The 22,132-nt window shown below is 38.3% G+C and overlaps 1 protein-coding gene across 7 annotated transcripts in view; it reads left to right on the top strand.

The window, feature by feature from the left end:
• The window catches only part of Epsti1 (epithelial stromal interaction 1), a 97,246-nt gene that overhangs the window by 13,294 nt on the left and 61,820 nt on the right, over positions 1 to 22,132 (top strand). For all 7 annotated transcript variants that reach the window (XM_027928832.3, XM_027928835.3, XM_027928834.3 and 4 more), the window contains exons 2-6: positions 4,577 to 4,635; positions 6,526 to 6,609; positions 9,915 to 9,988; positions 10,693 to 10,776; positions 21,470 to 21,543. In XM_027928832.3, the coding sequence (XP_027784633.2) occupies positions 4,577 to 4,635; positions 6,526 to 6,609; positions 9,915 to 9,988; positions 10,693 to 10,776; positions 21,470 to 21,543 (375 nt within the window). The remainder of the gene's footprint in view (positions 1 to 4,576; positions 4,636 to 6,525; positions 6,610 to 9,914; positions 9,989 to 10,692; positions 10,777 to 21,469; positions 21,544 to 22,132) is intronic.

The following is a 22,132-nucleotide window of genomic DNA, read 5'->3' as shown; positions in this document are numbered from 1 at the left end:
CTAATGCCTCAAAAATTTTGGCTCATGTTGGTTAAAAACTGTAAACTTCAGATTCCTGCATTGAAAATCATGTAACAAAAATCAATATGGAATCACATATGTAGAAAAATATCCAATGCCTGATATCCCAAATTCTTTTTTCTCAGTTTATACATACCTAAGGATAAGATATTCATGAACTATGAAAAAGATCAAGCCAATTTTTTTGTAGGATAGTAGACTTTGTATGTCTACTATTCTTCTTGAAATTATCTGCAACTTAGTTATCTACCTCTTTCTAAATTTTTACTTTTGGCTACATTACTTTTTCAGTTAAACCACTGCTGTTCCTAATTAGAAATTTAAATTACATCTGGTGCAGTTTGTACACATCAGGGGATATATTTATGTAATACTCTTAGTTAGCCAAGATACTTTTCATAAATTCAATGTAACATTTTTTTTAATAGAGCGCTTATTGATGAGATGTTATTAAAAAAATTGTGCAAAAATGTACACGTGAGATGCAGTTGTGTAACTCAGAGAAACCTCACAAGGAAAATGTCTTTTCTCCTGTTTTTTTCCTCTATGGCACAGAAAGATATTTTTCTTTGTCTTGGGCTAGTCTTTCAGATGTTCCCCCTTTAGTTTGTCTCACAGATGTGTGCTGTCGGGAAGTGAAAGCAATCTCACCAATTGAGACATTTCATTAAATTTCAATGAGATAATTGAGGGAACTCATTTTCAAAAATATATATTTGTTTCAGTGGCTTAAATGTTGCTTAATCAGGAAATGAGCAGAATGCTAAATCTAGGTAGCTTAGTCTTGTACAGATCGACAGCTCAGGAGTCAGCCTGTTGAAAAGAAATGCCACTGAGGTTGAAAACAGCAAAGGCCTTTGCTGCGGGTGGAAACTAATTGGTCGAAAACATTAATAAATCATGCTTGATATTAATGTCCAGAAAAAAGCTATGAGAAGGGATGAATATTTTTATCTACCAAGCATTACACTCTTCCACATGATATTAAAAAGTAAAAAGCATATCCTTAGTCTAAAGCTCCTTTTTCTTATTGCAAGAATGAGGAATAAAAGCTAAATTACTTGGCATGGCTTTCTTGTGTATACTTTAAATGTTTTAGATTTGGCATGTTCAGTCAATAAAATATTGCTGCAAGTGTTACCCAGGAATTCTCTTAACATAAAATGTGCATTACTAGGAGCACTGTTGGGGTTATGCTGAGATTGCTTTTGATTAAAAACTCTTAAATCCAGGGCTAGGAATTTTTTTCCCTCTTTTTTCCTGTACCTGTACTGTGTATGGCTGCCTGTATCCTACACACAAGGGACAGAGATTGTGTGCTATAGTCCTAAGACTAAAGATATTAGTGTGTCATAGGTAGTATACTTAATTAGATTTGATATTACAGAATATAGTCTTGGATAAACAGATTGATATTTGTTTCTAAATCTTTTCCAAAATTTCCATGGAATATTCATTCTTAGCAAACTCCTGGCAAGGAAACCTTGTGCCAATTCAGAGCCTGTCCTTAAAGACTTAACTTTCTATTTTCCAACTGTTTTTTTTTCCCTAAAGAATTTTTACTCCTCTGTGGTCTCTGTGAATCTCCTTTGTCTTGATTTTTGACTACCTATATTATTCCACTTTAATACTTATCTGGATATCCTTGTGGTGTGCTCTATGGATTTTTTGAATTGTTCCTAACTGAAGTACTAGTTCTGTTAAAGTGGCCTGAATAAGGATTTTGGCATCTCCCCATAAGTCCCTAACATATTAAATCCATAATATGTGCTCAGTTAAGTGTTTGCATCATTCCAAAGTCTATCAAGTGGCTGAAGTTCAAGGAAACTCATATTTTAGGCTTTCTGTATTGAATTGAAAAGTTAGATGCAGATAGTTAACTGATCTATGTCAAAAGTTCTGGATTTGAGTCTCAGCTCTATTGCTTAATTAACCTTGTGATCTTTAGTACCTGGTTTAACTTCTGTGTCTTTATCAAAGGTTTATTAATCCCCAAATTCTCTTTTAGCTAAAATATCCTAAGACAGTGTCTTAGTCCTTTTGTGCTGCTATAACAGAATATCTGATGATTGGTAATGTATTTTAAAAAGAGTTTTTTTTTTGGCTCACAAATCTGGTGGCTAGAAAGTCAAGACAGCTTGACACTAACATCTTGTAAGGGCCCCTTGGCTGCATCATAAAATAGATGAGAAGCAGAAGGGGAAGAGGGCATGTGCAAGAGACCAAGCACATGGATGACTTTGCTTTATAATAATACTTTCAACTAATCCAGTCTTATGAGATCTAACACACTCCTGTGAGATGGGCATTAATTGCTTCTAAGGATGGTGCTACCATGACCCACAATGCATCTTATAGGTCCCACCTCCTCTCAACACCATTACATTGGGGACCAAGTGTCAACATGAGTCTTGGTGGGCACAAACCTTTGAACCATAACAGACAACCTGATTGATCTATAGAGTGACTCTCCAAGTACGGGTACCCAGGTCAAGAATATCAGAATCACCTGGGAACGTGTTAAAAATGAATCTTGTTGAAAGTCGCCCCAGAGTTACTGAATTAGAAACTCTGCCCTTTAACAAGCCTGCCAACAAGCCCTCGGGGTAATTCTGATGCATGATAAAGGTTAAGAACTGCTGATCTGCAGTGTAGGCAAATCCCTGGTATAGTGAGAAGCTCTACACCACCGTCTTAGTAGACATTGAAGATTGTGCAGTAATTTCATGGTTGGCATTTAAATCCACTCTTTCATGTTTCAGCTTTAAGACTCCGTGGAATGGCTCAATATTGCCCCATATTCAGGTTTCCAGGTACTACACACAGAATTGCAGTTCCCAAGCTCCTATAAAGCACTGCCAGTTGAGGAGTGAAAAATCTTTCTTAGGGTGAACAAAGAATATGTAACAGATAAGGGATTAATTTCCAGTGGCAGTATCCTAATTTTGTATTCATAACGTTGTATGCATGCTAGGCTACACATGCAAAGTCTGCTGATATACATTAGGTAATTGGGCATCCAGCAGCCCCATTTGCATGCAAAGGTGGTTGCACACCTCACATTTACAAGTTTAAAATTAAAGCCCAGTTTGAAGCTGGCTGAAGGTTCACAGCTAGGAAAATAATGAGATAAGGAAGAAATGGCTTCTGTTAATCAGCACTTTTGGCCTCTACTGTTCAGTCTGTGCTAATTTGCCCTTTGAAATTGTATATTCCAGGTTGAAGAGAGAGAATTCTAAGAGTATCTGGGGTTTAAGGAAAAAAAAAAAACTACAGTTATGAGCTGGTTGTGATTATCCATAGTATTTCCTTTAAAACTGTACCCACAATTATACTGCGGTCTGTTACTGTGCTGTATTTTTGCTTTATGAAGTATTCGTGCTCTTGTGGGACCATGTGCTTCAGATCAAGAATGAGCCAACCCAAGCATAGACTCTCAGACTGGTTTTGAGCCATCATTTTATTTTAATTCAGCTCACAATTTATCACACAGCTACATTGTGCCAGGCACTGTGTCATAGATCAGGAACACCATCAATCAACCAGTTTCTTTCTCAAAGCTCACAATATTTTAACAGCTTTCTGGTACCTCATGGTTGAATATATTTGCTTAAGTGAAATCTTCCTTGATCTTTCTGTTTGACATCCTTCTTTGCTTCTCTGAACTTCTGATTATGCTCAACTCATATTGTTGGGAGAATGAGGAACCCAGTGGACCCAGACTTAATAAAGGTCAAAGCGAAAAGCACAAGACTGTGGCCAATTGGCTACTCAGAGGGGTCATCAAGAGAAGTTGTCTGCATTGAAAATGGACTGTATTCTCAGTTTGTGGGAACAAGAACCCAACACTGTTTCCTGTTCTTTTAATGTGGGTCACATGGAGGAGAACATCAATCTGGATTTTTCCCCCTTTTTATTTATTTTTTCCTTTTATTAATTGGTGCATTATTGTATATAAAGGTGGGATTTGTTTCCACATAGTTGTACATACACACAGTATAACAATGTGATTTGGCCAGTGTCATTCTCTAGTATTTCCCTTTTCTCTCCCTTCTTCCCTCCCCCAATCCCTTTCTTCTGATCTATTGTTCTCCCTTTGATTTTTATGAGATCCGCCTCCTCCCCAACCTTTTTCTTTTTTTCTCTCTAGCTTTCACATATGGAAGAAAACATACAACCCTTGACCTTTGAGTTTGGCTTATTTTGCTAAAGAACTTTCTTAAGACTGCCAATCTTAAAAGGATTTACCCACAAGCGCCACCTAGAGGAACAATGGAGCCCTACAGTGTCAGGACCAAGAACCACTGGTGAAGCAGTTCTAATAAGACCTTGTCTCTTCATCCACCGCTTTATGTTTCTATGTTTGATTCCATACATTTATCTTACTCTGACAACTAGAGTTCAAGACCCTGGAGTACAGACCCGGATCTTAAGAAATTTATCTTCCATAATTCTCATCTGATGGTGATGATCGCTAACTAGTACAGTATGTTAGTGTATTACATAATGATAGTAGTTTCTCATGCCATTAACCATTTTATCCTCTTCATTCTAGCACAGGTGCATATACCATGATTGCACCAAATGAAAGCCGGAGACATCAGATACAGAGGAGTATGTATATTTATTGAACATTCAGAATGGTTCTTATTTTCTTTACAATTGGTTTGTTTTGGCCTGAAGTATTTATCTTTTCTGATACGTTTAGCTGCACTGGATCTCAAGAAGGATTTTCTTTTTGAATTTTAGCAGTTTTAATTATACCTTTAAAATTATTCTATTTGTTAACACTTCTAAATTTGTTTCTCTTCATTAGTTAAAAAAAAAAAAAAAAAAACCCTCATGACATGATTGTAAACCTTGGATTTCTGTGGGGCTTAAACAACTTTAAGAGACCAGTCTTTTTCCTAAATAGTTGAGTTGGCAGCTAATATTTTAATGGTACCACAAACACTTTTGAAATTGACAAATTAAATACTAAATATATCATGAAATAATCTTTATTATTCTTTTTTTATCCCATCCTCCTCAATGGAATTTTGCTTTAGCTTCTGTGCTCCATAATTTTGTAGATGTCCAGCCTACCCCTTGGCTGTTTTTATTTGTGCAATTTGGTTTTCTTCTCCAGATTCTTCTCCTTGAGGGCAGAGACTACATTACTCATTTTTGTGCTCCTTGTACTAAGCGTGTTTATAAATGTTTAACTGACATTTAGTAAATATAAATGGGGCCATTTAAAGGTATCTTTTAGTAGTTTCAAGGGGAGCTCAAGTTTTTTCAGTTCACAATGAAGTTCTGAGACATGCTCAAAGTCAGGCTGTGGTGCTAATATTGAAATGCTATGCTCTCCTTTTTTAGATCATTAGTAGGTAATTTAATTTTGTGAATAACGATAGTCTTAAGGACATGACAAGAAAGCACCTGTCCCCACCAGAGAAATAGCGCCCCCTGTGTGGAACAATAATGGGTCAGTACAGAATACCATATGATAATCTCAGCTTTGCAGTGACTATGGAAACTGGAGGCAGTTGACCAACAGAACCTCCAAAGTTCCGGCATCTTGCAAGCTTTTTATTTAAATATTTAACGGGAATTTAAATCTCAGTGTGGTCTGGATTTTGAAATGTTTCAGAATTTTTCTTTTCTTCTTATTTTCTATTGAAAAATTGTATAAATGGACATTTGCAACTAATTGGGTCTAACCTGGAGACCAGGGCATGTACTGGAGCAGTAGAACTGGTATCTCCTGGTGCCCCCTACTGTCACAAAGAATGAATATTTGGGTAATGAGCCCTGCTCCCCAGGCAGCTGGTCCCTAATACCAGCAACCAGAGCAGGGGTACCCAGCTACAGTTGCAGGATCCTCACTGCCCTGAGTTGCAATGAGCTTGGGGAACATTTAAAATAAAGTGAACATGGGCATCAGAATTCTCTGGGAATATGTTTACCTGTGTGTGAACCGTTTTTATTGACATGGATTCTAGTTTTATAAACATTTTCTATAGGAAATCTTTAAAATTAATTGGACATTTTAAGAATACTGGAATGGATCTGGGTGTGGTTGCACATGCCTGTAATCCCAGCTACTAGGAAGGCTCAGACAGGAGTATCACAAGTTTGAGACTAGCCTGGGTAATAGAGACTCTGTCTTAACATAAGAAGGGCTGGGACTACAGCTCAGTGGTAGAGCACTTGCCTTCTGTGTGCAAAGCTCTATGTTCAATTCCCAGCACTGAAAAAAAAAAAAAGCCAGAATGGAAGGAAAAACTATGCACTGTGCTCCTTTGTTTTGTTTCTCTGTGCAGGTACTTGGAGAGAAAGTGTCCCCAGAGTGAGCCACAAGGGGTTAGGATAGGATATGTCTTTTTTTTTTTTTTTTTGAGCATCTTATCCACTCATGCTAGCATGTGATTAATTGTCATCTGATGGTTGCTTCTTATACTTTGAAGTGATCAATTTGCAAATCTTAAAAACTGATGATCTGTTATTTCTCACCTGGCTTAGTTGCTGCACAAGAACTGTCCAACCTGGAGAAGTGGAAGGAGCAGAATAGAGCTAAACCAGTGTATATGGTACCAACACTGCTGGGTAAGTGAGCAAACCAGTTCCCTAAAGTGGAGGCAGGGCCACCCATGGGTCCTATAAGCACCTGTGTATGACTCTTTCTGCAATAGAGATTGGTGGCTGGGCTGCTTGGGATGGAATGCATTTAATGCTGGAACAAATTAAGTATATATGGTTGTTTCTGTCTTTCTGCAAGTAGCAAATGTGTGATGCCCCAGCTATGTGGGAATAAAGTGATGGCTTAATTGACAAATAATTTAGAGCCTCTTAGATGCTCAGTTCTGAAGAAAGCTTACCTGGGGCGCTGCATATGCCCTGTCATAGCACTAGTCAGGATAAGAGGAAAAGCTATCACAGCATATTAATCATGGCAGCTAAATGCTAATGTGAAGAAAATAAGGGAGGAGTCAGTTTCAAAGGCAAGATGAAAGAGAGCTGGGAACCCAGTGGTGGGTGAAAAGACAAATGTCACCTGGGCTTTCATTCTATGGATAGAGACCTTTGGGCTGCTGGAGCCACACTGCCAGGGTGATGAATTGTCTGGTCTACCTCTGCTGGTGTTTGGATCATCAGAGGGGATGCCACCTAATGTGACTCATTCACTTCCTTTCTTCCCATTTCTCTACCACCGGCAGCTGAGAACTTAAAGGGCTGGATACAGTTTCCACAAATAGTTAACAAACATGTCTGGAGTCAGGGGCCACTTACTGTTGGATAGTCTGAGAGACATATTTTTGTTTTCTTGGATCTAGGTAAAAACAGGCTAATTTGGAAATCACTGGATGAGTGAAAGTAATAGTGTGATCCAATCATCCCTCTGTTTTTCATGCAGAGGGTTAAGCTCAAGTATCATCTTTATGCTAAATAAGTCATGAGGGATATAATCAGAAAATAGTTCTTTCTAACCTGTCCCCCCCAACCAGATGTGGGAGACTAGCCTAGCCCCTCCCATGTCCTTTGGATGGAGTGAGAAATTGGGTATTTTTGGTCTTCCTTAAAGAGTTATCAAGCTAGTTCTGGGCATGAATCTCCTTTCAAGAATTAATGCTTACTCCTTTCTTTTTCTTCTTGTCTCTTTCTGGCACTGGGGATCAAATCCAGGGCTTCATGCCTGTCAGGTGAGTGCTTTGTCACTGAGCTTCCAGTCCTGTGTTTGGTCCTAGAGTCCAAACTCTTTTACTAATGGAGGACACCCCCCTATCCCCTGCTCCCGCTGCCTCAGGACAGGTCTATTCCAAGGAGGAAACTAGCAAATGAAGTGGGGTGGTGTGGCTGGACTTTCCTCTATTGAATGCTCTGTTCTCAGATTCTCACTCCTCTAGGGCCAAAGGGGGAATGGAAGATGAAAGAGGTGAGGTACTATACAGAGCCCAGGTGCATGAGGACTGCTCATTCTCTCTCCTGCTTTTTGAGTTCAGCATCCCTCCTTCCCAGTCACCCACCTCTTACCTGGTTTTTCTGACAAGAGATCATATACTCTCCCACTGGCAGTGCTTGGCCTCACTGTTGGCGTTTGGTAAACTCTTTGTAGGGCCCATTGTTCTCTAAGGGATGCTCACAGGCAAGTCCCTCTGAGTAGGCTTTGGATTGACTTTTTCTCTCATGAAGCCCACATCAGAAGTAAGGGACGCATTGTTCATGCTTTCTTCCCCCATAGTCTGTAGATTCAGGCCACTCATGTTCTAACTACCTCTTCTTGAGGACCTGTGTGAGTAGGCAGCCGACAGAAGCCTTGTGCCTTTAGGTTCCTGACTTTTCTAGGCATTTTTTTTTACACCTGGGGATACAGGTTGAAGTTTTTAAGTGATTTTCATTAAATTTCTGCTCACCTTGATGTGAAGATTTTTCCTTTCTCAATAACAAACAGGAAAGAAAGACATGGTTAAGAAAGACAATGTTCCTCAGATTTCTATCTTCCTTTCACAAATTCAACTTCTTTTATAGGCAGAAAGTAGTTGCCATTGAAGATTCTCCAAACTGATTTTCAGTGACTTCCTTGCAGATCTTTCCTTGGGGGCCAGGCACCTTCTTTTGGAATTTGGAGCAGTTAGTACCTCGTATCTTTCATCTTAGCATGAAAATGAGCAAGGTTCTCATTTTTAACTTTCTGTTGTATGAAGTATCTAGAAATAGGTGTGTGTAGGGGATGACTGGGGACAAAAAAAAAAAAAAGAAAATTCTAGAATGTTTTAAATTTTAAGATGAGTTTTGAACAAAATCTTTAAGTACTTAGATATTTGATTTTTCTCCATTTTTTTCTAATTCTCAACTCTTTCCCCATTTCTCTACCACTTAAAATATTGAAATTGTAGGAGGTACTGAAAGTTCTTGGAACATAGATAAAAAGCTTCAATATTACTCACTGTTTCTTTCCCATTGCCCACAACAGTGATTGAAGGGCCCAAGTCAAATAGGCTTTGTATATATTTTGAAAATCAGAAGATATCTCTCTATGATATCTTTATCAGTTCAATTATTAAAAACTATCATGAATGCAAATTATTTTAATGTATTTTCTGGGATAATGAATCTTTCATAGAAATGACATTTTTTGTGACCAAAGCACCAGAGAACTATTTCTAAGAAATCTTTCTGATAGGTACATCTAGCCTGCCTAAGCACTGAGAAATGATAGTTCTTGGATGATGTAAAACTGTAAACATTTCTGGCCCCAGATCATTTTTGGCTTAGAGAGAGCAAGCCAATAATCTTATATCCATGGGTTTTTTTTCTTCTTAAATATCTGAAGAAAGAACAATAAATATCATGGATTGAGAATTAGTTACCATTGAGAATTAGTTACCATTGAGTTATTTCCATTATAGTTTGAAAGAGTAAGTTATGAAGTCTACTCACTTATCTAGTGACAAAGCCCTGAGGGGTTCTTGAGTTTCTCTACTTGAACTAGGTCAATAGAGGTAAAACAAGAAAAGTAGGTGAAGCATCATTGGTCATTATTTTTATTGGTTGCACTCAATCAGGAAGAATGTTCTAGAATTTCCAGAATAGGCAGTATTTCTTATTGTTAATATGGCCCTTCAGTTATGATTTTAATCTGAGTTAAAACTTTACCTGCTAATTGAAAATTTTTAGTAGGATGGTCCAGTTGAAATATGGCCTCATCTTTCTGTCAAGCTGCTTTTCTTCTAAGTAATTACCATTTTTTAAGGTCTTATTAGGATAACTGGTAATGTTTCTATTTCTGGGGGGAATGAAAAATACTAAAGCAACTTCTGTTGTAGACTGCTCCTATACTAATTAGTCCTTGGTGGCTGACTTTTCAGCTTAATATTCATGTTTTACCTTCATGGCTTTTCCTCCTCTGTTAGGGGGAAGCCAGTCGGAGACTGAAGTCAGGCAGAAACAACAACTCCAACTGAAGCAAAATAAATATCAGCAAAAGGTCAGAATCCATCTATTTTTGATTAATTTTGGCAAGGAATTTGAGGACTAGCACTTTCAAGTAACCATGAAATAACACAGTAACTTTACCAAAGCATAAAACTTTTAAGCCAATTGCAAAAGGCAACTCTCAAAATTCAAAGAGGCCAAGAAATGAGAACTAAAGAAAAAACATCTAGAATTCTTATCTAAGCCATATACATATTAGCATGACCTTTAATTAAGGGGACTTTTTTCCTAGTTAAATTTATGTATTCACTATAGTTTAAGTCTACAATGTTTTAGTTCCAAAAATATGGTTTCCTCTACCCCAAGTCTATAATGGAAATGGTACAAAGAAAGATTTAAGATACCCAGTGATTTCTACAATGAACACTATGCGTTTTATCATCAGGAGATATTATCTGCCCTTGCCCCTCCACACACACACAGTAAGGGAAAGGAAGATAAAGATAGATGGACATACATACACACATACCAAAGAAGAAACACACCAATTTCTCAGGCAGGAGATGTAGCCTGGCCATTCTCTGTGATCTAAGTAGCTTGAAGGAACAACCTATAATCATGGTGAGGTAGAGCAAAACAATACTGTAATTTGCCTTTCATCATAATTTTGAGTTCCAGAAGTTCAGAATGAAAAATGGCTAACTGCTTTTCTTTTTTCTTTTTTTTTTTGTCCTTCGTAATCTCAACACAATTTAGCTAAAAAGACAAGAATCTGTAAGAATCAGGAAGGAAGCTGAAGAAGCTGAGCTCCAAAAAATGAAGGCAATTCAAAGAGAGAAGGTAAGAAGGTGGAGAGGATGATTTGCTAGCATTCACTGAGGGCTTTGGGCCAGATTCTCTTCTAGACGCTGTCCCTATATTAACTCATTTAATCCTTACAGTAATCGGATGGGATAGATATTATCAAATTTTGCAAATGAGGAACTGACAAAGAGAGGAAAGATAACTTGCCCATGGGCCACAGTCAGTAACTAGAAGAACTAGGATCCATATCCTGGCAGACTGGCCCCAGAGCTCGGATTCTGAATCACCACACTGTCTCACCTCTTAGGTGAGTGACCAAGCTATTAATTGTATATTTATCCAGAAGGCGAAGCAACTAGTAATAGTAGCAATTAATGGTACACTCTCTTAATTGTATTCAAATGCTGAGTTTTGCTGAATTTTCCATGTGAATGTGATATAGGCTGGCATGTCTGTCTTACTGATTAAAAAAAACAAAAAGAAAAAAGAAAAGCACATTGGCTGGTTGTGGTGGTGCACACATATAATCCAGCTACTGAGGCAGGAGGTTCACAAGTTCAAGTCCAGCCTGGGCCACTTAGAAAGACCTTGTCTCAAAATAAAATAAAAAAAGGGCTGGGAAGCTATAGCTGAAGCTATAGCTCAGTGACAGAGTGCTTACCTAGTAAGTGCGAGGTCCTAGAGTCAATCCCAGTACTGTCCGAGTAGGGGGAGGGAGTCATTTATATTTCATTATTAGTTATATGATTTTTTCTAAACCTAAAAGTGATGTTATAGTAGATATAATTTCTGTGGTTTGGGAAAAAATCTCTTAAAAATGTTTATCTGGGATGGGGTGGTGGCATGTAGTTTAGGAGAGTACTTGCCTAATGCATGCGGCTATGCTATAAACTGGTCCCCAGCACCACAAAAAAAAAAAAGAGAAGAAAAGGAGGAGGAGGAGGAGGAGGAGGAGGAGGAGGAGGAGGAGGAGGAGGAGATGATGATGATCATCTGCTAGAGAAAAATTAAGAATGTAGCATTCTTGCATCTCTACCCTTTCTTCCTGCTCCCATTCTCCACACAGTCGGTCTTGATTTGCAATAGATTTTAAGCTAAGCATTGGAGTTTTGGGGGCAGGAGAGTGACACATGATGCCAACCATATGTGACACCTTTTGTAGGTATACGTTAAGGAAACACAATCTTTTCCTGATGTCCACCTGTCTTTCTTTCCTTCCCTCTTTGTCTTTTTTTCTTTTAAGGATTGAGTATTGGTCAAAATTTAAACCTGATTATCAAGCCACAGATGTTTTAACCAGTTACAGTTAATGAAGCTAAAAGCTGATGGAACACAAGAGAGAAAGAGTCTTCCCCTCCCCTGAGGAATTCTCTTCTTGGCTGGGAGTAAACTGGTCTTCCTTGGAAGGTGTCTGCTGTGCTGTTTGACCTGGGGCAGGCCCCCAGCCTTCTCTGAACTCTGCCTATAAAATGAGTCTGTAAGCACCACCTCTTCTCTCAAGTTCAAGAGCATCCCATTGCTGTAGACATGTGGGCTCTGTAGGTGGAGATGAGACTGGTCTTGCACATCAGGAACTATAATAAAATGCCGAAGGTATAAAAAGACGAATGTAGGAACTTTTGTTTTTAAATTTTATTCATCAGTCCATTTCCAAGTCATCTTTGTTGACAAGATTTTTTTTTTTTTGCCATAACCTCGTTTTATTGACCTCTTTCTCTATGTGTCTCTATTCCCCACTTTTCTGTTCTTAATCCATCTTTTCCCCTCCCATTGTTTGGTCTGTGATTGTGAATGGAATCTGGTCCCCTTTATATAATCTGCCTGCATTTCAGGCAAAACTGATAAAATCATGACCAGGAACTGAATTAAGAGGCTTGCAGACCTTAAAGAATTATTATGTTGTAGCCTTTTATCCTAAAGGTCATTTTCACACCCATAATTGGCCGTCTTGTGGGTTGTTTATGGCTCATTTCTTCACAGGATTGATAACATAGTCTTTTTTATTTTTTAGTTGTCAATGGATCTGTATTTTATTTACTTATATGTGGTGCTGAGAATCGAACCCAGTACATCACACTTGCTAAGCAAGCACTCTACCATTGAGCCACAATCCCAGCCCCAGATAACATACTCTTATGAAGTCTTAATGGCTGAGACTCTGTTCTTTAACATTGAGTCAAAGCAGTATTTCCCCCTTTCCAAGTTATACCGTAACACTGACCCATAGCAGTCATTAAATACAGTGATCTCAATTGGATTGGCTTTTCTGAAATGACCAACTATACTGATTACTGGCATAAATTTGCTGGAAAGAGATGGAGGAAGAGAGAGGCCTAAACTAGACTCTTCATGTGATGGGCAGCATCAGCATCCCTGGAGTTTGTTAAGGTTCAGACTCTCAGGCCTACCACATCAGAATCTGCATTTTAACAAGCTCTCCGAGTGATTCTTTGTGCATATGCAAGTACAGGGAACATTAATTTAAATGACCTTACAAAATAAGAAACCACCTGCCCTTGTCCTTCTGTGGACTTCATCTCTGTGGCTGATGGGCCTGCACTGCCACAGTGACCGAGCCCTTTCTGTTGTATATAAATCTGTGGCTTTTCATATGAAACATAAACCTGTTTTAGTAGCTGGTGTCAGGTAGAAAAGTAGACATTAGCTATCCAGAAGTGGCATATTTCACATTGCCAGTGTGAAAATGGCCAAAGGAGATGGTAATGACTGTGCTTATGGAGCACTCATTCTTTAAAATGCACAACAAATATGCACATGGATTCCAGGCTGCAGTCTACTGTCCTCCTCCCCAGGCAGAATGGCGACTCCTGGGAAGCCTAAGGCAAGGAGCCAGGCAGCTATCACCACCCAAGAGCCTCTAGCCTGGCCTCTGATTTTAACCTCCCTACCATCTTGCCCTTCATTTTTCCCTCTCTCTCAGGAAGGGTCACAGGGGACACTGGATCTCCTTCTGATGGGTTACTATCTGTGTGTGTAATAGAAGTGAGAGTGAACTGGATCATCGTATCATCCTTTGACCCTTAATGAAGGGAGAGCTAATCCTATGGGTGAGGGAAACATTTGGAATGGACACTGGGATGCTTTGCTTAAATATGCATTCCCTAAACCAGAGGATATGGTGTTATATACTTTTGGTAGTGTGTTAGAGCCACCTCAGACTGGTTCATGAGAATGGATTGTTACATTTTCAAGATTTTTATGAGTTGTCTTCACGGTAGCTTGAAACTGACTATGGTGGGAATATTTACACTACAGAAATGAGCAAACGCTACAAAGCAACCTGCTTTTTTTGTTTCTGCTAGAGCTGGTTGTGAAGGGTTGATCAGCATTGCAATGCACCACACTGAAGGAAAGCAATGTTCTCTTATCCTCCCGTCTCCCTACATGTTCCAAAGCCTCAGAGAGCGAGGGAAGGCAATGCTTTTATGAAGTACCTGGCATATTGTGCCTGATATTTATTGATTTAAAAATAATTATAATTCATGTGGCAGGCAGAGTAATGCCCCCTTATCCCTCCTTCAAATTATAATCCCTACCAACCCCACTGTGAATCAGCCTCCTCGTATCAGAGAAAACATTGGGCATTTGGTTTTTTGGGATTGGCTAACTTCACTTAGCATTATATTCTTCAACTCCATCCATTTACCTGCAAATGACATGATTTTATTCTTTTATTGCTGAGTAATATTCCATTGTGTATATATACCACGTTTTCTTTATCCATTCATTTCTGGAGGGCATCTAGGTTGGTTCCACAATTTAGCTATTGTGAATTGTGCTGCTATTAACATTGATGTGGCTGTTTTTAAGTCCTTGGGGTATAGACCAAGGAGTGGGATAACTGGGCCAAAAGGTGGTTCCATTCCCAGTTTTCCAAGGAATCTTCATTCTGCTTTCCATATTGGCTGCACCATTTTGTGGTTCCACCAGCAATGTATGAGTGTGCCTTTTCCCCCACATCCTCGCCAACACTTATTGTTGTTGCATAATAGCTGCCATTCTGACTGGAAGTGAGATGAAATCTTAGAGTAGTTTTGATTTGCATTTCTCTAATTGCTAGAGATGTTGAACATTTAAGATTAGATGAACTCTAGGTAGGACAAAGGGGAGGGAGGGGAAGGGAGAGGGCAAGGGGGTAAAATGATGGTGGCATGAGATGAACATCATTACCCTAAGTACATGTATGAAGACACGAATGGTATGAATATACTTTGTATGCAACCAGAGATATGAAAAATTGTGCTCTATATGTGTAATATGAATTGTGATGCATTCTGCTGCCATATATAACAAATTAGAATAAAAAATTTTAAAAATTCTAATCCCTAGAACATAGGAATATGTTATATTACATGGCAAAGAGGTATTAAGTTCACAGATGGAATTAAGGTTGTTAATCTTACATAGGGAGACTTTCCTGCAACCTTTAGGCAGGACCAACATGGTCACAAGAGTCCTTGAAATTGAATGAGGCAGGTAGAGGAGAAAGGAGAGATGACAGACTGAGAAAGAGTCAGTCTTTCTGGCTTTTGAAAGTGGAAGGGTTCATTGGCAGAGGACTGTGGGAGGTGTCTAGAGGAGGAGAAAAGCAAGGAAACTGATTTTCCCCTGGAGTGCTTAGAAGGAATGCACCTTAATTTTAATCTGGCAAGACTCATTTTGGGTGGCTGACCTCTAGAAATGTAAGATAATACATCTGTGTTGTTTAAACTGTTAAGATTGTGTTAAATTTTTTTAAATATAACAACCATCGGAAACTACTACAACTCATGGTTTTATAATTATGTATAAATGTCTTTTCCCTTAAATCTATAAAGCAGAGACAATATTTCTAAAATATTAGGGCAGAGTAAAAGAAAGTCATTAAAAATGAAGGCAATGTATCAGAAGCAGCTACTTTCTTTGCCAGTGGATCTTGCCCATAAGTAGACAGGTTTTTGCAAATTCTCACAGCAAGATTTCATCCAAATTTAGTGCTGTGGGAGTAAACCTCCACCATAGTTTCCCCTAATAATCACATTAATGAATGAAGTAATAATTTGATTTTTCTAGGCTTTCATAATATCACAAACCTAAAAAATGAAAACCTCCTTGTCCATGTCAAAGACCTTCCCTACCTCCTGGATTTACCTTATTCTGCTCCCATCTCCTTATGTTTAAAATTATATAATACAGTGCTATGTCATTTCCAAATACTCCTACTTGATTCTCTCAACCTCTTGGGATATCATAACCTCAGAAAGTATAAGAAACCAGCAAGAGATTTGAGTAGCTTCCAAAGCCTCTTGTTCTTCCTGAGAGCTACGGCTGCCAAAGTCATTTGGAGCCCCGGAAGTCACTGTGCTTTATATAGACACTGAGAAACATTGCTAGTTTCTACCTTATTGTATAGCATTGAAACTAATGAGCAGAATATTAGCAATTCATATTAGATGCAAAGATGACCTCATACATATTTTTAGGAAATCATACATGTTGCTTTCTTATTTCTAGGAAGCAAGTAGTAGCAAGGGCGAATGGTTTAAGAACAACTCTAGGGGTAAACTCAACATTGAGGAAATCATTTCAATATTGTTTGTATAACCTGGGAAATGTTTTCATTTCTGAAAATTCAAGGAATACCAGTGTTTTCAAGAAATATGTTTCCTACATTGTATGGGGATTTTTGGTGGGTGAATTGGTGGAGGCATTAAGACTTTGGTTGTTGAAATGCAGTAAGATTTCATTAAATCCATGAGGATGGAATAAGAATTCTCAAATGCAGATGTGGTACCAAGAGTATAGGCTGCTAGCTTCTCTGTTCTTTACTTTCCTCTTTTCTAAAATGAGTATAGCAATAGAATTAAAGGTTGCAAAATATACAAAGTTCTTAGTACAATGCCGAGCACTTAGTGAGCACTTAATAATGTGTTTGTAACCTAATTATAAAAGTGAAGAAGTGCTTTAACACTATCTCATTTCAATCTAGTATATTGACCTCTTGGAAGGAAGGAGTAAAGAAGATAATTCTTATTTAATACTTGAATTGGATGGGTTCAATTATTTATTTGTTTACAGTACTGGGGATTGGACCCAGGGCCTCATGCATGGTAGGTAAACACTCTTCCTGTAAGTTAAATCCATAGCCCTTCAAAAATTTTATTTTACTTTGAGATTAGGTCTAAGTTGCCAAGGGTGGCCTCAAATTTATGATCCTCCTGCCCTGGCCCCCCAGTAACTGGCATTACAGGGGTGTGTCACCAAGGCTGGCTCAATTTCTTCATTTCTGTTAAATCCACATGAACGTGGTTGCTGGAGAAAAAAACCCCACAGCCTTTTTTGGCCACTCTGGATTTCTGGGCTTCCATCTCAGCTAGGTGTTTAACAATGTCCAAAGTCTAGCATTTTTCCTTTGGATTCTAGGCCCAGCCTTAGTTACCAAGATCTTTGCTCACTTTACCTTCTTCGTTTTCTCTGCTTTATTTTCAGCACATGGCTTCATTGACCACTTCATAGGAAAGAAAGGCCCATTAGGCCTTTAATCTCTTTTCTTTTCTTTCTGTTCCCTTACTCTTTTTTGTTCGTTTTATTTTGTTTTGGTACCAGAGATTGAACTCAGGGGCACTGAGCCACATCCCCAGCCCTATTTTGTATTTTAGTTAGAGACAGGGTCTCACTGAGTTGCTTAGCTTCTTACTTTTGCTGAGGCTGGCTTTGAACTTGCGATCCTCCTGCCTCAAGCCTCTCGAGGCTCTGGGATTACATACGTGTACTACCATACATGGCTTGTTCCCTTACTCTTTGCTGCTTGTATCCCCATTCTCATTTTAAGAAGGTGTCTTTCCTTCTTAAAGGAAGGAAAAGATGGATTCTTCCACCTTTTGTTCACCATCTCCTCTTTCCTCCCATCTCCCCAGGGACCTTGCATCTCTTAATTAAGCCCTTTTTCTTTCTGGTTTGTTTTTCCTCTCTTAGTATGTATTTATACTTGGGTCTCTCGAACCTTAACAAATAGCATCTCTCTATTCTAATCCACTTCCAACTTCTATGCTCCCAACGCCATGGGTCAATGTCTTAAAAGAATTCTCTACCACCAAATTTTGTTTCCAAATGTCAGTTTGTAGACTCACTCTTTTTCAGTCACTGGAACCAAGGAATCTGTTTTAGGAACGTATTCCCTAGGTTGATGCTGGCCTTAGCTGGCTTATGTAATCAACTTCTCTGATTTCTTTAGTTCCTTAGTGGGCTGAATTTGGCTTTTGTATCTAATATAGATCTAGCCAAGATCACCATGATGTTTTAATTGAAAAATCCAATGGAGATACTTAACAGTTTGTAGCTATTAATTATTAAATACTCTGTCCTTTAATCTACCCCTCTATATTTTCTCTGGATCCTTTTATCCACTTGTTTTCCCTCTATGGATATTTTAAGAGGTCCGTTGTTGGTCTCTGATATCTCCATTGGTCTCTGATATCTCGGTGCCTACACCTCTTATCCTTAGGTGAAAGCTCCCACATTTAAGGATTTAGCCATTACTCACGCTGATGGTTTCTGAGGTTCATGTCTTCAGGCCAGAACATATATCTGAATCCCAGAACCATATATCGTAGTACATATTTGGGATTTCTGCATAGATGTTCACACCCATGCCTCAGAGCCTTTGGATTCAAATTGAACTCATGCCTTCGTGTTGATTCTCTATGTGATTGTCTTCCCCTTTTCTTACTCATCCCACCTACAACTGTACCTGTTACTTCTGTCCCTTCCATTTTTCTCGACTGTTTTTTTCCTTTCCATCCCTGCTGCCCTAATTGGGGTCTCTCATAGTTTCTGACTTGGATGGTGGTAATAACCACTTGTGTTCTCTCACATTGGTAGTCCTTTCTGCAGCTTATCTTCCGGGTTGCTACCTGAGTGAGTGGCTTACTGTGCTGCTTACAATAATTTAATGGCTTACCACTGCCTTTGCTGAAGTCCAGACTCCTTTGCTTAAACATATAAATTCCTTCATCATTTGCCCCTTCTTACTTTCCCAGCCATATCTTCCACCCGTCTCTTCACAAACACCTTTCAATTTATCTTTGAACTTCTTGGAATTTCCTGAACTGGCATATTCTCTGATGTCTTGAAAACACTGTAAATTCTGGGATTGCGCTTTTCTTATCCAGGGACATTGTTGGCCCATCATTGCCTTTGTATAAAAAAAAAAAATACCAAAACAACAACAACAAAAAAAACCTGGTTCTTCAATCCAGGTGGTCCGTTTTGTGGGTGCTCAGACTGGTGATAAATGGCAACTTCATGAGACAAAGAAAGACACATCCTTAGTGTTGAAGCAGTCCCTTGCTGGGAAGCAAGTCCTGATGAGCTAAATGCTAGCTTTCTTTTAGGCTTTCTGACCCCTCTGCTGGAACCCTCTTTAGTAGTGGACAACAGGTGTGCAATGAATTGAAGGTTTGCACCATCTTCTTCCCATTCTTGGAAAACTGTTGCTTGTTTTAAGATTGGTCTCTACCTATGATTTTTATTTCTCCTTATACCTATGGGTTTTGTCCTTTGATTTTGCCATCAGCACCTTAGAAAATCTAAAGAAAGTTCTAAGTACAGTCTCCATAAAAAAGACATTCTCCTATGTGAAGTTCAGTCATGAACCTGAGCTTAGAAGCCACATTCTGAATGTTGTTCTTGGCTCTTGTGTCTGGGATGGAACCTGCCACTTAGTAGGTTCAGAGTGAACATGGAAACAGTATTTCCTGACCATCTGCTTTTGTATTTTTCCCGTGTGTTCATATTACTTCACTTGCAAACTGCTTTCTCTAATATACTTAACATACTTCCTTCGTTGCTTTCTTGTCCATATCCTGAGCTAGACTTTGAAATTTCCAGGGTAGTCACAGCTTTTTCATAGCTGCATTACTAGCATCTAACAGCACAAAGCATGTAATAGGCATTAAATAAATGTTTGTTGAATAAATGAGATTCAGTAACATTAAATGATTTGCTGAAGTTCACTCAGTGATGGTGAACTAGAGGAAACATGATTCCATCTTTTCTTCATTTGGATCTCATGCTCTCAAATGGGTTATTTTGCATTTGTATACGTGCATAAGTATGTTTGGATGAGGACTTAAATGGAAAGCAATAAACAATCTGACTAAATCTAAGTATTTGGATTAGTATAGTAAAATCAGTGCCTAGGTTGGTAGGTACTGAATACAGATTCTCAAATACTCCAGGGTTTTGCAAAATCTTTCTCTTCTGATGAGGGATAGACAGACTTTCCTTGGATAAAATGTAGCTACCATCCAACAGTTTTGTGAGCTGGAATCTATTGGCGAAGAGAATAAAAACAGTTTTCTCAATTCCTGACCTTGCTGAAGGGTGAACCCAGCCTTTGTCTCTAGACTCTTGTGTGACTTTCTCATTGTTCTCAAAGGAGTGTGCCTAACATTGGTTTCATCAGCACCTACTGCTTGCTTGCTGTCCTTCATACTTTCAATTATTTTCCTATAGGGGATGCAGGGATCTTGTCATTAAGTGACCACTTTTGTTCTCATGATCGAGGACTTTATCCAGACTGAAATCATGTTTACTTGGTTTTATAATTCTCCATTAGTTATTTTCCTAGAATTGTTTCATTAACAATCCAATTGCTTCCATTATAATTGCTTCCCTTTAACTCTAGTAAATTTCCTACAGTTTTTCCCTAAAACTAAAGTGGTTCTCATTTTGCCTGTCAAAATGGCAAAGTTCTGTGTGAATGAAGACCTTCATGGAAATGAACAATATGAACAGTTTTCCCTCTCTTTGAAAGATGGAGCCAAACTTAGAGTTTAAGAGTGTTGATTTCCATTATTGTCTTTTTAAGGGTCTTCCTCTGGGTAAATCCATTTTAAAAAAAATTAAACCCAGCTGCTTGCTCTCTTGGATTTATGTAAAATTTCACATTTCTCCTGTGTTGTAAACTTGTTTCAACTCCCTATTAAATTTGTTGTCTAAGAATTTTACTTATTTTTCTTAGGCAAGGTAAAAAAAATGACAGCTGTGTCATGGTGAACAAAAAGCAAATGTTCTGGGTTATTTAAATTGGATTAAAATGTGCCAGAGCCATGGTGGCAGTAATATCAAATATGAAGTTCTTTTCTCTCTAGGCTCTCTAAACAGCTAATTAAAAAAAATAAAAGAACTCTCTTTATGCAAGTGGATGGCTTTTTAAGGACATGTTCTGTTCAGTCTCTCAACAGCTTTAAGTGTTTGATTCTAAGTCAGAAGGGAGTTGAGTTGGCTTATTGAAAATCTTTTCCTGAATGCGTTAGTAGAAAGTGGGTGTACACATAAATTTTGAATGAACTATTTAACCATTTATTATAATCTTAAGTAAACATAGTTGGTATGGAAATTTTATGTTTTCATTAGAATATTTTGAAAACACTGCTTAAAAATGTTGCTATCATTTGAACTAAAATAAAAATGTGCAATGATGATTCTGTGATCAGACAGTTGGGAGAGGGGAGCTGTGGAAGAACTTAGGGCTCCTGGCTTTCCGTGAAGTGGCTGTGGGTTCTGGGAGGGGATAATTTTGGAGCTTCTGGAAGGGAACCAGATTAGATCATATTAGACTATTGGGTCACTGGGACCTAAGGATTTTGGACCTTGGATAATTTCAACATTATGATTCTAACTACATCTTCCTTAATAGATTACATTTTGATCTTTGCAATTTCAGAGCAATAAGCTAGAGGAGAAAAAGCAAGTTCAAGAAAAACTCAGAAGAGAAGCATTCAGAGAGCATCACCAATAGTAAGTTTATGTTTTCAGAACTTTGTACATTTATAGGCATATCATTCATTCATTTTAGTTTTTAAGTTCTAGATGTTGGTAATTTTGCAAACACCTGGCATTGGATTAATGGCTGCTAATATTATGTAATTGAACTCTGTCATCATGTGATGATCTAAGATTGGAGACATCTATATTCATCAGAGTGTGTTCTAAGAGTCACTTAGCATTAATACTACCAAATTTGAAAAATTCACCACTAAAAGTGTCTTGGAGGGTCTGTTTCTTTGGTGATCCAGTGTGCTTCTAATTATATTGACTTCCAATGTATTGATACAGGGACAGAGCTGTTTCAAATGAAATGCTGAAGTAGAATCTAAACTAACTAGGGATTTATCCAGTGGACTGAGGCTTATTATACTATTGCATGTTGTCTACTCAGAAACTGCAGTCATTTAGTGATTATTGTCAAAACTCCCAATTGGTGGTCATATATCAAAATAATTTTCTATTATACCAAACTAGTTTTCACTGGAAAAGGGATGACCTGCTTACCAGTGAGGGGTCTTAAGTAGAGGACTGGGAAGTTGAATGAATCCTCTGTCTGGAG

The sequence above is a fragment of the Marmota flaviventris genome, chromosome 4 (assembly GCF_047511675.1).
Source record: "Marmota flaviventris isolate mMarFla1 chromosome 4, mMarFla1.hap1, whole genome shotgun sequence".
Taxonomy (NCBI): Eukaryota; Metazoa; Chordata; class Mammalia; order Rodentia; family Sciuridae; genus Marmota; species Marmota flaviventris.
This window is presented reverse-complemented; position numbering and strand designations above follow the sequence as displayed.